Consider the following 16,312-nt stretch of genomic DNA (forward strand, 5'->3'; position numbering starts at 1 on the left):
AATTCCCATGTTGATTTAAATTTGCCAAAACCCTTTGTTGTGTTGTTTCAGTGGTGGCTTTAGGTTTTTTCCTTAAGATTTAATTTTTTTTTAGTGCAGTTTTAGGTTCCCAGTAAAACTGAGGAGGAAACAACTATACACAGTTCCCAAACACGCCCGACCCTCACACATATACAGCCTCCTCCATTACCAACATCCCGCCCGCTGGCACCTTGTTACAGGGGATGAACCTACGCTGACACATAATAATCACCCCAAACCCACAGTTAAACCACAGTTCACGCTTGTAGATTGGTCAAATATACGCAGACATATATTCATCCCTCTCATCCCCAGTCTTTTCACTGTCTCCATAGTTTTGCCTTTTTCAGAATGTCACAATCAGGTAGCATGTAGCCTGGCGGCTTCTTTTACTTAGTTACATGCGTTGAAGGTTCTTCTTTCATTTAGTTATATGCATTGAACTTTTATTTTAAGTCTTTTCATGGCTTGATAGCTCATTCCTTTTCAGTGCTGAATGATATTCTATGGTCTGGATAGACCATAGTTAACCCATTTGCCTTCTGAAGTACAACCTGTTTGTTTGCAAGTTTTGGCAATTATGAACAATGCTGCTATAAACATCCATGTGCGGGTATTTGTGTGGACATGAGTTTTCAACTACTTTGTGTAAATACCAAGCAGTGAGACTGCTGGATTATATAGTAAGAGTATGTTTAGTTTTGGACTGTGAATAAGGCTGAGTGCCGAAGAATTGATGCTTTTGAACTGTGGTGTTGGAGAAGACTCTTGAGAGTCCCTTGGACTGCAAGGAGATCCAACCAGTCCATTCTGAAGGAGATCAGCCCTGGGATTTCTTTGGAAGGACTGATGCTAAAGCTGAGACTCCAGTACTTTGGCCACCTCATGTGAAGAGTTGACTCATTGGAAAAGACTCTGATGCTGGGAGGGATTGGTGGCAGGAGAAGAGGGCAACAGAGGATGAGATGGCTGGATGGCATCACTGACTCGATGGACGTGAGTCTGAGTGAACTCCGGGAGTTGGTGATGGACATGGAGGCCTGGCGTGCTGCGATTCATGGGGTTGCAAAGAGTCGGACACGACTGAGCGATTGAACTGAACTGATGCTTAGTTTTATAAGAAAATGTCAAACTGTCTTCCAAAGTAGCTGCACCATTTTGTACTCTTCCCAGGAATGAACGAGAATTTCTATTGCTCTACATCCTCACCAGCATTTGCTGCTGTCACTGTCTTATTTAGATTTTGGCCATTCTAATAGGCTTGTAGTGACAGCTCATTTATGAAGTATCTTTTCCTGTACTTACTGCCATCTGGATACCTTCCTTGGCAAGGTATCTGTTAAGGTCTTTGGCCCATTTTTAAATTGGGTATGTTTTCTTTCTTATGGTTGAGTTTTAAGAATTCTTTGTATATTTACAGTAACAGTTATCAGATATGTCTTTTGTAAACATTTTCTCCTGGTGTGTAGCTTGTCTACTAATTCTGTTGACACTGTCTTTTGTAGAGCAGAAGTTTTTCCTTTTCATGAAGTTCGGCTTACCAATTATTTCTTTCATGGATTGTATCTTTAGTGTTGTATCTAAAAAATCATCAAAATACTCAAGGACATCTACATTTTCTCTCATTTTATGTTCTATGAGTTTTATGGTTTTTCATTTTACTTTAGATCTATGACTCATTTGGAGCTAGTTTTTGTAAAGGGTATAAGGTCTGATGTCTAGATTCATTTTTTGCATAACGGTGGCCAACTGTTTCAGGATCATTTGTTGAAAAGACTATTTCTGCTTCACTGTATTGTCTTTGCTCCTTTGTCAAACATCAGTGTATGGGTCTATTTCTGGGCTCTCTATTCTGTCCCACTGATCTCTTATTTCACCAATACCATACTGTCCTGACTACAATAGCTCTACAGTGCTTTGAAGTTGGGTAGTGACAGTCCTTCAGTTTTGTTCTTCTCTCTCAGTACCGTGTTGGCTATTAGGGGTCTTTTGTCTTTTCTCCACGTGAACTTTAGAATCAGTTTGGTTTTCCTCATATAGATGTTGTTAAGAGTTCTGCCTGAGTATTTCCTTTTTTGGGAAACTGATGTAAATGGTATTGTGTTTTTCAATTCAGACTGCACTTGTTCATTCCTGGCATACAGAAAACTGATAGACTTTTGCATATTAACCTTGTATCTTGCAACTGTGCTATTAATATATAATCACTTATATGGGAGTTTGTGGATTCTTTGGGATTTTCTACATAATCATGTCATCTGCCAACAATGTTAGTTAATTTCTTCCTTCCCAATCTGTATACCTTTTATTTCCTTTTCTTACTGCATCAGCTAGGACTTCTGGTTTGATGTTGAAAAGGAGTGCTGAGAGGGCACAATCTTGCCTTGTACCTGATATTCATAGGAAAGCTTCAACTTTCTCACCATTAGGTCTAATTTTAGCAGTAGGTTTTGGTAGACTTTACTAAGTTGAGGTGATTCCCCACTATTCCTAGTTTACTGAGAGTTCTCATTGCAAAACAATATTGGAACTTGTCAACTGATTTTTCTACATCTCTTGATGAAATCATGTGATTTTTGTTCCCTGTTGATGTGATGATTACATTAATTGATTTTGGAATGTTGAACCAGTCTTGTATATCTGGGATAAATCCCACTTGGAAGTATGTAATTCTTTTTATACCTTGCTGGATTCAATCTACTATTTTGTTGAGAATTTCTGTATCTATGTTTACAGGAGATACTAGTTTGTAGTTTTCTTTTCTTTTAATGTCTGCCTGGCTTTGGGATTAAGATAATACTGGCCTCATAGAATGCCTTAGGAGGTGTTCTGTCTGCTTTTGTTCTGTAAACAAGACTGCAGAGACCTGGTATAATCTCTTCTTTAAATGTTTGGAAGAATTCACCAGCGGAGCCACCTGGGTCTGGTACGTTCTGTTTTGGAAAGTTACTAGTTATTGGTTCAAGTTCTTTAAAATAGATATAGGCTTATTCACATTATCTGTTTCTTCTTGTTTGAGTTTTGCAAATTCTATCTTTGACAGAATTGGTTTATTTCATCTACGTTATCAAATTTGTGGGCACAGAGTTGTTCATAGTCTTCCTTTATTATCCTTTAAATGTCCATAGAATCTGCAGTGATGTCCCTGCTTTCATTTCTGATATTAGTAGTTTATATTGGTTTTTTTTTTTTTTGGCCTGACTAGAGTCATTGACTTTACTGTATTTTTTCAAGGAACCAACTTTGCTTTTACTAATTTTTTTCTATTGATTTCCTGATCTAATTTTTATTATTTCTCTTCTTCTTTCTACTTTGGATTTCATTGTTCTTCTTTTTCTAGTTTTTTATGGAGGAGACATGATTATATTTAGATCTTTCTTCTTTTCTAATATATGCCTGCAATGCTATAAATTTTACTTTAAGTACTATTTATGTTGAATCTCCCCCAAATTTTGATAAGTTGTATTTTTTTCAGTTCAAAATACTATTAAATTTCTCTTGAGACTTCTTCTTTGACCCACTTATTATTTAGAAGTATGCTGTTTAATACTCACATTTCTGGATTTCCCAGTTATCTTCCAACTACAGATTTCTAGTTTTATTCCACTGTGCTCTGAGAGGGGACACAGAATGACTTCTGTTCTTTTAAATGTCTTCAAGTGTGTTTTATGGCCTAGATGTGGTCTGTTTTGATGAGTGTTCCATGTGAGCGTGAGAAGAACGTGTATTCCACTGCTGAGAATAAACTTCTAGTTACGCAATCACCTCTCCTTTCCATAATGCAGCTTCAAAAAGCAATGACAGCCTCCCCGGTTAATCCTGTGTGGGGCTCTGGGTGGGAAACGGGACAGGTCTGAGGGAAACGGGACAGGTCTGAGGGAAACGGGACAGGTCTGAGGGTGACAGGACTGCTGCAATGTGGGCACCTACCTGCGCGCCCGAACTGCCTCAGCAGCCGCACTCCTGCGCGCTCGGGGCCTGTGCACGGCGCGGGGACCGCAGCTGTCTCAAGGCCGCATCTCCATACTGGATACCTGAGCCCATTCTTTCTGGGTCCAGCTCACCTGAGGATCGAGTAAGTCTTTAGAAAAAGTTTTTATGTTTCTGTGATCCCCAAAATATATTAAGTGAAAAAAGCAAAGTGCAGAATACTGTATATATAAAACATTATTTTGAATAAAGAGGAAAAATACAAACATATTTGATTGCATGGGCATAAAAATATCTTTGGATGGGTACATAAAAAACTGGTAATAGTGGCTGACTTCAAGAAAGAGCTCTAGATGCAGGGGATAGGAGATGGGGGAAATAGAGGGTGAATTTCACTGTATCCTCTACTTGAATCTGGAATTATGTGAATATATTACGTATACAAAAAGCATTGAAATGAAACCACAAAGATAACCATTCTTCACTATGAGACTGGTAAAGACCCAAACATGATAATATATCCTGTGGACATGGCTTTAGTGAAATAAAACACCTTCATTCATACTAGTCGGATGATAAACTGCCTCAAGCCTGAAAAGAGGAATCTGACAGCCTCTACATAAATTCCAAATGCCTCTGTTCTTTGACCCAACAACTCCATTTCTGAGAATTTATCTTATATATACACTCACACACATGTGAAATGATATACAAAAGGTTATTTACTGCAACATTGTTTGTAACATCTGGCAACAACTCAAATGTCCAAAGCAGACTGGTTAGATAAATTATGGCAATATACAAAATTGAATATTACACAAACACACTATGCTTGTATATATACATTAGCACAATGTGTATGTCGAAGTCTCTAAGACTGATTTGCAATGATTGGTAGGTACAGTAAGTGCAGAATGTATAATATGCTAACCTTTCTGTATAAAGTGGTAGAGAAAATAAAGGTTTTTGAACCATATGAATATACTGCCTATTTAGAAGATTACAATGAAAAAGTACTGCTGAAGAATTCTAACACATCTGTATATTTTTTTCACTTGATGTAACTATGATTTTGATGATTTTAGGAGAAAAAGATCTTGAAAGCTTTATGTGTGTTAACTTATATGCACTGTCTTCATGGGTACCAAAGGGGGAAGGCGATCGAAATAAGTTGAGCCTGATTGTACTCAACACAACGCCAATTTTAATGTTACCTACTTATGCTATAGACTCTTTAAAAAAAATAACAGTACTGTACCAAGTTGAGTAACTATTTTGTTGCTGTTTTCAGACCAAAAGCCCACAGAAGGATGGAACACCCCTCTTTCTGCTGAGACCAGAGGTCTGTCTGGGCCCCAACACTCTCCCACCACCTTCCCTGCCCCACCCTCTCGTCAGTTCCCCTCTCACCTCTCCTTTACCTTCCTCTGTCTTCTCCCTCAGCATTTACAGGTGCTAAGACTTCTTCCATTCCTGAAACCTCTCATGTTAAATTAACCCTCTGCCTCCTCCTCCAGGGAGACACCCAGGCTCTGCTTCCTCATCTCCTCTATGCTCAGTTGCTCCATCTCCTCCCTGCATCATTCTGCTGGTAAAGATGCCTAGTGACTTCCTCTTGCCCACCCCACCAGATACTTTTCAGCTCTAGATGAAAAGTAGATTCATTTGATAATGAACAGCCTTTTGGCTGAATGTGGCAGAAGTGACACTCGTGTTCCTGGGTGTCTTCCTGAATCTCTGACCTTTCCCCTCCTCCTCTCATCCTTCGGTCTGCAAGGCTTTGCTCTGGGCCACTGCTCTTCCCACTCTTCACTGCTCTCTGGGGGATCACATTCCTTCCCCTGGTGCACCTACTCCTATAGACCGACGGCTCCCAAGGGGGCACCACCAGCTGGGTTCTTCCCACAGGTTCCTGGATGGTGCCCTGTGCCTGTTCCAGTGATGCCACCCAGGGAACATTTCAAAACACAGCCACCCTGCTTCCCGTGAACTGGCTTCTCCTCTGGTTCTGCCATCTCATCACTGAGCTACGCAGCTGTGACATGGAGTTACCTGCGGCTCCTCCTCTCTTCTGATCCCTGCTCTTCCAATACCCCACAAAGTCGAAAGGCCCTGCCCTGCTATTTGGCATCTGAGTCAGGATGCCACTGCCAACATGTTTCTTAGAGTCATCTATGTCTCTTCATCTCTGCTTCCACACCCTTGTCACAGCTTTAATCAGGCATCTTTTCTTGAATTACTCAAACAGGCCTCGGTTGGTATCCTGGCCATCAGCTCTGGGCTCCCTTTGGTCCGTCTCTGATGTGACCGTCTACACACACGACGTGTCTCCAGCCACAACCTGACCATATCACTCTTTGCCTCCCACCCTCGAATGGCTTCTCAGCCCTACAGCAGTGGTCCTTATCTTGGACGAACATGAGAATCACACGGGACAGCTTTTTAAAATGATGATGCTGAGGCCTTAACTCAGCATCTCCAGAGGTGGGGCCTAGAATTCAAATTTGTACGTATCCCAGGTGACTCTTGCGTCCAGCCAAGGTGGAGACTCAGTCACCCAGGGACCGAAGTTCGAGCCTGGGTGAAGACCACTGGCCTGGCTGCTGCCTCTCCTCAGCCTTCTCTCCCACCATTCCCCACTGTGGTCTTTCTCTTCTAGTGACTGCAACCTTCCCCCCAGTCTCCACTCATGCTGCCCCTCTGATGGCCTACCCTCCTCCCCAGCCCCATGCCCGGTTCCTCCTCACACTTTGAAAGCCTGAGCTCAGTCACTGTCTCTTCCTAGAAGCTCTTCCTGATATCACCTCCTAAACAAGCAGGCTCTCCTTTGTGTGGCCCCAAGATCTGGCGCACTTCTCAGTTACTGTATTGACCACACTGTGTTATAATTATCTTTTGACTGTTTCCCATGAAAGACAGTTTCTTGAGGGCGAGGGTTGGGATTAATTTATTTTTGTATCCCCGCACCTGACAAAGAATAGGCATTCAGTTAAATGAATCAATTAAAAATGTAATGCCCACATGTGATTTTGGTGATATTTGAATAAAAATTAACTCTAATAAATGACAACTATATATTATTTTGTCAGCTGCCTATAGTAGAGTTGTTTTAAATTTATTTTTACTGAAGCAACAAGTAGAACAATAATGAGACAGGTCACTACTGTGACATGCTCAGTTAGCTTCAGAAACAAATTCTCCAAGATGCCCGATCTGTAACCAGCAGCATTAAGCGAGGTGCCCATAACTCATTTCCCCTCACACAGTTGCTTCTCTGCCACCACACAGCTGAAAAAGTCCCTGTGAAGGAGGCCTGGGCTTCCACCTGCAGTGTAGACAAGACCTCCAAACCCCTAAGAGGTCACTGCAGGTCGGCAGGTAGAGAGAGGAAACTCCATGACCAAATCACTCCTGGAAATACTGAAAAGTGACGCTACTGAGCTAGAGAGGAAAATGTGCTACAGGAAAGTTTATTAATGGGAAGTTCTTACCTGATTCAATTTTGTTAAGTATTTTTCTTGCACACTGTACAAAGGCCTCTTCTACATTCTCCCCTGTTAGTGCGCTTGTTTCCAGAAACATCAGCTCTAAAATCAACATCAAACAAAACGAAGCCATATTTAGAAGATAATCACAATTATTCAACTCATAACCACCTGCTTAATGTATTATTCTCTTAGAATAGCAGACAAAATAGAATTTTGTCCTTATAACTAGGTATATCTGCAAATAGAAAATCAATAAATGTCAATACATACGTATTTTTTAAGTCTTAAAACAATTCCAACTTTTTCTGAAAAGTAACTAGCAGTGTGTGCTAGCACTTACATGTGCTGAAGAAGAAACTAAGCAAGCAGGATGCTGGCAGGGAAGCAGGCTGGCTGAGGCACCCAGCTGCTGGTATAAGACTCAGCAGCAACTTCTTTCCAACAGGCTTCAGGTCGCCAGACACAGCCTGCAAGTGCTGGCGTCGGGGGCCACATGGCGTGTGGTCCTTGACAGTGAGAGGTCTTATACGAACGAGCCCTCTGCTCTCCACTGGGTGGTCACTCACCCAGGCGAAGGCCTCTCTCCTTGCTTTTGTGAGCAAACCACAACCTCTCCAGACACTTGTTTCCTTATTAGTAAAAATGAGGTGCATGTAAATGATAGAGAAATTCCTTCTGAGCATTAACATTCTAAGCTTACATATTTCTAAACAGCTTCTTTATAAACTCATAATGGCTTATGTTTTTATTGCATGCTTATTTTCTTAGCAGAAAACCTGTTTGTGGGAGTGTAAGTTGGCAGTTCTAGAGTCCCATTGAAAGTTGCTATTAGGGTATTTTATTTCCTGACTGGTTCTAAAAATTAAAGTTATTTTAAAATGTCTGAATTCTCGTCATTTTGCTGTCTATAGGGAATCATTCATTTTATGTGTCATCCTTATGTATTCTACATAAAAATTCAGCAAGTTTCAAAGGCATCTTTAGCCAAATGACTTAAATTTAATGTAAGCAAAATAAAGCCAGTAAGTCCAGTATCTCATCTGCTGCTTCACTTTCTATTTAGATCTAATATTTCACCAACTTAGCTTCAAAAGGGCCTTTAAAAATTGTTATAATTTTCACTTCAAACCAAGAGCTGTGATATTAAAGATCCTAAACTGAAACACCATCACAGAATGCAAAGAGATTAGCTTTTATCATCATAGCAACCTCTGCAGGCACAAAGCAACAGGGTGAAAATATGCTAGATGTCTAAATGTCTAATAAAAACAATAGGAGGTTCCACACTCCCTAAATACAGCTTCATCTTAAACCTCCAGTAGCTGTGACAGGTGAAAGGCCACTTGCCATTTTCCTGAGCAAATCGGGAGGCCTCCAGGAAAGTGACTTCCCGATCGGTGTCCAAGTCCTTCTTGTTCCCGCAGAGGATGATGACAATGTTCTGGCTCGCGAGCATTCGGGCATCTGTTAACCAATTAGTAAGCGCATTGTAGGTTTCTCGGCTGCGTAATATAAGATTGTGAGAACAGTACATGTATTTTATAAAGCTAGCAACTCTTTCCAGTCACTCACACCGCTCACACCGCCTCTATACACGCAGGGCAGTGCCCACGACCTTCAAAGCACTCAGAGGACCTGGGCGCCCCAAGAGCACACCCCATGCTAAGGGTGTGTTCCACCTTGTTTCCAGGGAGATGCCACAGCGAGTCAGACAGCTTGCCACCGGCTGTTTCCCCAAGCAGGGTGCAGTTATTTACTCGGGTCTTGGTTCACACAACATGCGAGCAAAACCTAAGGCTAACTGCTGTCACTCGACGAATCCGTGCAACATGACGGTCCTTTGTTTCACAGGAATTTATCACACTGATTCTCTGCGACACACTCTTATCATCTCCCATTTACAGGAGAAACCTAAGGCCCAGAGAGACTGGTTAAGTTGCCCAAAGTCACACACATGGAGCCAGGACTTGACCAGGTCTGTCTGCCTCCAGGACTGTGTTCAGCTCTTATCTATCTAAGGACAAAATCCTCGTATATTCTAAGGAACTGAATTTTTAATTGAATTTAACTGTGACACCAAGGTTACAGCTACATGCAGGACAGTGCACTCAGATCCTTAAGATGGGCCAAGAGCTTTATAGGAACCAATTTAACCACCCAACAGCCTCACAAGTATTATGTGGTCATCATGACTCAGTGGAACAGACAAGGAAACTAAAGTCCAGAGGGCTCACACTGCTTTGGGACAGGAACCAGGATTTGAACCCAGGCCATTGCAGCACAGAGCCCGTGCTTACTAACAATTTACCACGTGCAAAACTTCAAGCTGTGAATCTTAAGGAAACACGATGACACAGGAGATGCTTTATCTATCTGAAACTTGGGAACAGGTTTCACATGGTGAAGGGGTGAAAGGGGCTGCTCTGAAAACCTGCAAGACCCTCAGGGAAAGGGCGGAGGGTCTTGCTGAGTCCCACCTCTGCTGTCCGCCGACACACCAGCGGCCCATGGGGAGGAGTGGACCCCAGGGAGCATGGGCTGAGTAGGGGTGTTATTACCTGGTGATGTCGTAGACAAGCAGTGCCCCCGCTGCACCTCTGTAGTAGCTTCTTGTCACAGACCTGGAAGAGTTACAGGCTTTTACTTTCAAGGGAGCAGAGCCCTTGCTCATGAGCAGCAGCCTCCCATGCAAAACACCCATTTTTGGCCTTGACAACTGCAATACAGTGACAGATACCTCTCTAAAGAGAAATGATACAAAGACATTTGAAAGCAGACACGAAGGGCTGTTCTGTCCAAAACAGGATCACAGTAGTGATAAGGAGGTGGGGCCATGAGGCTGGGGATGAGTGTGCCCCTCATGGAGTGCGGGGTGGGGGGGGCCCGCAGAACTGAGGGGACCTTTGAGAACATGTAGGGGAAAGACAGGAAGGCGGCAGCAGGGCTACAGTGCACGAGGCCCTCGGTGGCTCCTCTGCTTGCGTGGGGTCGTCTTCCAGGGCACGGGCCATCGCACGCGCTGCCCCAGGCCTGGCGGTGCAGCTCGTGCTCCCTCCCTCCTGGGGGCACACCAGTCTGAACTGAGCGCCCACCCAGGTACAACACGTCAATTCTCACAACCTCCAGAGTTTTCCTTCAGTAAACACTTCCCTGAATCCTGACTTTCCCTGTTCATTAGATTTTCCCAGGGGCAGAATAAAATGTGCTCGGCACCTCCTGTCTTGAACAAGCATGGTGCAGGCAGCTGGATGCTCCTGCTACTGTTCCAAAGGGGATTCTTTTGCACCCAGACTTCTCAGTAGCTGCTCCACCAGTGCCTCTTCCTCCTCCTCCTCCATGACACAGCCCATCTGGGCCACGCAGCTCCACGGACAGATGACCCAGTGCCAGCTGCCCTCCCCTCTGCCTTGACCCTCTGCCCCCTCCCTCTGCTCTACAGCCCACTCCGTGTTGCATCACTGGAGACACTCTGATTTCACTCTCGTACTTAATGGAGAGTCTGGCTGAGTGTACAATTTTAGGTTGGAAAAAAATTTTCATGTTGAGTTTTGAAGTCAAGGTTGTAATTATCTTCCAGCTTTCAACTGCTGCTGCTGAAAAGCCCTGTGCAATGGTCATAGTGCTCCTTGAGATGTGCCTGCTTTTCCCTCTTAGAATCTCTGGCATCTCCAGCCCACCTCTGGCGTTCTGAGGTTTCACATGGCAGACCCTGGCCTCATCTGTGTTTGGTGTAATATGGAATTTTATAGACTCATTTCCTTTAGGGGAAAATCTTCAACTGTTGCTTTCATTGTCTCCTCTCCTCCTCTGCCTTCAGGAAGGCATCACTAGTCAGGCCTTGGCCTTCCTGGACTAACTCTGGATGACTCTCTATGTTGTCTCTTCTCTTTATCACCTAAAGTTTATTGTTTAACTTTCTGGAAGAGTATTACTCTATTTAATACATTATTTTAATTTCTCTTTTTAAATTTAGTTTTTATTTCCTTGATGCAACCTTTACTCTTACTTGTGAGGATATAGTAGTTTTTAGTTTTTGTCTATTCCCTGAGAGTTCTTACTTATTTTGGGCTCTTTCTTTTATTTTAGAAGCTTTTTTCACATACATGTCTGGCTATCCACAGATCATTTATATTGATCATTTATATTCAAGAGCAAGGAATACCAAAGTGTAAAAGATGCTTTTTATGTGTGGGGTTGGGGGGCTCCACTGGGAGATGGCTGGACAGAGATCGGGCTATTTCATTGGGGAAACCAAAATGTTAGTACCTTTAAGCCTTTTCCTTGTGGCTATTTTTCTGTGGAAAAGAATCATTTCCTCTGTCTGAGACATACATGCCTGGCTGTCAGTAACTAAGGAGGATGTGGGGAAGAGATAAGGGTCACCAGTTTTTAATTAACTTCCATCTTTCCAGTCCTTGCCTCACTTACCCCTGCCCTCTAATGGGTCCCTACTTTTACTTTTTTCAGGAATTTCCGCACTGTTCTCCTTAGTGTCTGCACCAACTTACATTCCCACCAGCAGCGTAGGAGGGTTCCTTCCTTCCCACACCTTTTTCAGCATTTACTGTTTGTAGATTTTTTGTGATGGCCATTCTGACAAGTGTGAGGTGATAACTCATTGTAGTTTTGATTTGCATTTCTCTAATAATTAGCAATGTTGAATATTTTTTCATGTGCCTACTGGCCATCTGTATGTCTTCTCTGGAGAAATGCCTATTTAGGTTTTCTCCCCATTTTTTTGATCAGGTTTTTAAAATATTGAACCGTATGAGTTTGTGTATTTTGGAATTTAGTAATCCCTTGTCAGTTGTATCATCTGCAAGTATTTTCTCCCAGTCTGTAGGTTGTCTTTTTGCTTTATGGTTCACTTTGCTATGCAAAAGCTTTTAAGTTTAATTAGGTCCCATTTTTTAAATTTTTGCTTTTATTTCCATTATTTTAGGAGATGAATCCAAAAAAAATATTGCTGTGACTTATGTCAGAGACTGTTCTACCTCTGTTTTCCTGTAGAAGTTTTATAGTATCTGGTCTCACATTTAGGTCTTTAATCCATTTTGAGTTTATTTTTGTGTACAGTGTTAGAGAATGTTCTAATTTCATTCTTTTACATGTAGCTGTCCCCTTTCCCCAGTACCACTTATTGATGAGATTGTCTTTTCTCTGTTGTATATTCTTACCATCTTTGTGGAAGATTAATTGTGTGGATTTATTCCTAGGTTCTCTGTTCTGCTCTATTGATCCATATGTCTGTTTTGATGCAATACCATGCTGCTTTGATTACTGTAGCTTTATATTCTTGCCTGAAGTCTAGTTATGATACTTTTTGAAGCAAACAATTATTAAGCATTTAAAATACTATACCTGACTTTAAGTGAAATGCTTGCACTGGGATTGAGTTTAACTGAATTTTGAAATTGTGAATATCTTTTGTTTGACTTTGTGTATTGACTCAAAAAACACAACCAGAATATTAATCTGCTTTCCTGCTTTAGCAGTTATTGTTTGTTGTTTAATGTTTAAGTTGTGTCTGATTCTTTTGTGACTCCATGGATTGTAGCCTGCCAGGCTCCTTTGTCTATGGGATTTTTCCAGGCAAGAATACTGGAGTGGGTTGCCATTTCCTTCTCCAGGGGATCTTCCCTACCCAGGGATTGAACCCACACCTCCTGCAGGTGGATTGTTTACCGCTGAGCCCACTTCAGTAGTTACGGAATATCAAACATGGAACTTATCTGCAGTGATCCGGCGGTTATTATTCCAAATGTTGATTATGACTTGAGTGTAACGAAAGTGCTAAGGAGAGAATATTTTGTGGACTGTTTTCAGTTCAGTTCAGTTCAGTCGCTCAGTCATGTCTGACTCTTTGCAAACCCGTGAATCGCAGCATGCTAGGGCCTCCCTGTCCATCACCAATTCCAGGAGTTTAGCCAAATTCATGTGCATTGAGTCAGTGATGCCATCCAGCCATCTCATCCTCTGTCGTCCCCTTCTCCTCCTGCCCCCAATCCCTCCCAGCATCAGGGTCTTTTCCAATGAGTCAACTCTTCGCATGAGATGGCCAAAGTATTGGAGTTTCAGCTTTGGCATCAGTCCTTCCAATGATCACCCAGGACTGATCTCTTTTAGGATGGACTGGTTGGATCTCCTTGCAGTCCAAGAGATTCTCAAGAGTCTTCTCTGACACCACAGTTCAAAAGCATCAATTCTTTGGCACTCAGCTTTCTTCACAGTCCAACTCACATCCATACATGACCACTCAAAAAACCATAGCCTTGACTAGATAGACCTTTGTTGGCAAAGGAATGTCTCTGCTTTTCAATATGCTATCTAGGTTGGTCATAACTTTCCTTCCAAGGAGTAAGCATCTTGTAATTTCATGGCTGCAATCACCATCTGCAGTGATTTTGGAGCCCCCCAAAATAAAGTCTGACACTGTTTCCACTGTTTCCCCATCTATTTCCCATGAAGTGATGGGACCAGATGCCATGATCAATCTTTGTTTTCTGAATGTTGAGCTTTAAGCCAACTTCTTCACTCTCCTCTTTCATTTTCATCAAGAGGCTTTTTAGTTCCTCTTCACTTTCTGCCATAAGGGTGGTGTCATCTGCATATCTGAGGTTATTGGTATTTCTCCTGGCAATCTTGATTCCAGCTTGTGCTTCTTCCAGCCCTGTGTTTCTCATGATGTACTCTGCATATAAGTTAAATAAGCAGGGTGACAACATACAGCCTTGACGTACTCCTTTTCCTATTTGGAATCAGTCTGTTGTTCCATGTCCAGTTCTAACTGTTGCTTCCTGACCTGCATATAGGTTTCTCAAGAGGCAGGTCAGGTGGTCTGGTATTCTGATTGTTTAATGTAAAGCAAAACCAACCCCCAAAGAGATTTAAAAAAATTCTTAATGTGCAATGCTATACCCTCCTAATGTGCCACTAGGTCTCAAAGAATAAATTATCCTCCAAATTAGAAAATGTTCATTTGGAGAAGTGATTCCCTAACCCCCAGGGCACACAGCAGGAGATAATTGGTGGGCCAGCCAGTGAAGTTTCATCTGCCACTCCCCATCAATTCCCATCACTCACATTACCACCTAAACCATACCCCCTCCTCGTCTGCGGAAAAATTGTCTTCTGTGAAACCGGTCCCTGGTGCCAGAAAGGTTGGGGACCGCTGTTCTAACATATTCTTCCATAAATCAATGCTGAATGGAGAAAAATGGAGTTTTAGCTTGTCTTAAAGCTTTCACAGGTGAAGTTTCTAAAACCTGTGGTGGGGAGGAGGGGATTATATACATTAAGAGACCATAATTGATTATTTCAAACCAAATTTTCAAATATTAAGTTAGAGAAAAAGCTACCTGAATCGTTCTTGGCCTGCTGTGTCCCATATCTGTAACTTTACATATTTACCACCAACATTTATTATCTTTGAACCAAATTCCACTCCTATTGTATGATTTGAGTCATCTTTGACTGCAAAAAAAAGGAAATTTAATTTTAGGACATTAAGGTAACAAGCTTATAAATTTAAACAGGTAACATTCAAATCAACAGTTAAGTCAATAGAAAATGTAATTTACTTATGCCATTCATTTCTCCAGAAGTAAAATGATAAAAAGCACTCAATGCTTTAAACAGAATACATACAGTTTCTGTTCTCAAAGAGCCAATCAAGTTTTTTCTCAAGACCCCTAAACAAGCCATATATTTTAAAGCCAACGCTTGGTGACCCTGCCACATGAGGCCATATCTACCCGACCACTATTAAGGTTCTCAAGAAGGGTAACTGCACAAAATACTGGGCACCACCTTGAGAGGCTTACTGCCCAGTGACAGACTGCAACTCGGCCAACGATGGTTTCAGCTATTTGGACAAAGATTCTAAACAAAAAAAAGTAAAGGGAAGGAAAAGCACTGTAGCCCAAGAAGGAAACTTGATGGATACCAAAGATTAAAGGAAAAAGAGGAAAAGATAGAGTGAAAAAACACAAATAACCACCCCCCCTCAAACCAAGACCTGGATGCAATTATTACAGCTGTTGAGTTTTCATGAACTTCAGCACTGTGTGTGGCAATCATTTGGAATGAATTTGTTGGCAAAATCAATACTGTCTGAATGGGCAGGGATGCAGGCAAAATATGTAGTTTGCCAAACCCAACTGGAATAAGCTGTCTATAAAAGAAAATATCTGTGATGATGAAAAAAGGGATAAAACAAACATCCTGGCTACACAGTCTGGTTCATAGTTTATAGCCATAGGATAAAATTTAATTGCACCAGAAATCATCTGACAGCTGTGTCCCCTGCTTCCCGGGGACCTGGGGTAGGAAAGGGTTTGAGTGCAGCAGCCTGTCTACATTCACCAGCACATTCACCAGCACCCAGCTACTGGGCCAGTCTGGGAGGAAACGCCTCTAAAGGTGAGATCTAAAAACCAGGTTAACACACGGCTGAGAGAAATACTGTCGCTATGGCCGTGAGAAGCGAAGGGAGGATGTGTGGGGAGAGTGCCTGCTCAGGCCAGGCACCTGGCCAGTGTCCCCTCTGCTGAGACGGAACAACACAACGTCTAAGTGACTGGTTCAGAACCCTGGGCCCACCCAGCAGATGAATGCTTGTTGATGCAGCGGGCACTGGCGCCGTGACTAAGCCACACTGGGTCTCTGTCACCACACAGAGACTCCAGTGAGCTCCTGGTCGATGGAAATGGATGCAGCAGAAAACATTCTAGAATCTTACTCTTCAAGCTCTTTCCCAGGACACCCTCTGCCTGCATTTTACCCACCATCTAACATATCTCACACACCCTTACTTAGGATGAACTTCATTAAATGAAATTAATTCTGTTTTTGTGCCTTCAGGTCATTCTCCA

General features: G+C 42.3%; 1 protein-coding gene across 2 annotated transcripts in view; it reads right to left on the reverse strand.

Annotated features, from left to right (window-relative positions):
* Positions 1–16,312, reverse strand: part of RAB4A (RAB4A, member RAS oncogene family) — a 70,701-nt gene that overhangs the window by 29,062 nt on the left and 25,327 nt on the right. For both annotated transcript variants that reach the window (XM_068981677.1, XM_068981676.1), the window contains exons 3-7: positions 14,798–14,912; positions 9,998–10,060; positions 8,787–8,941; positions 7,443–7,538; positions 3,952–4,085 (exon numbers count right to left, since the gene is read on the reverse strand). In XM_068981677.1, the coding sequence (XP_068837778.1) occupies positions 3,970–4,085; positions 7,443–7,538; positions 8,787–8,941; positions 9,998–10,060; positions 14,798–14,912 (545 nt within the window). In that variant the 3' untranslated portion in view covers positions 3,952–3,969. The remainder of the gene's footprint in view (positions 1–3,951; positions 4,086–7,442; positions 7,539–8,786; positions 8,942–9,997; positions 10,061–14,797; positions 14,913–16,312) is intronic.

Source organism: Capricornis sumatraensis, chromosome 10 (assembly GCF_032405125.1).
Source record: "Capricornis sumatraensis isolate serow.1 chromosome 10, serow.2, whole genome shotgun sequence".
NCBI classification, from domain to species: Eukaryota; Metazoa; Chordata; class Mammalia; order Artiodactyla; family Bovidae; genus Capricornis; species Capricornis sumatraensis.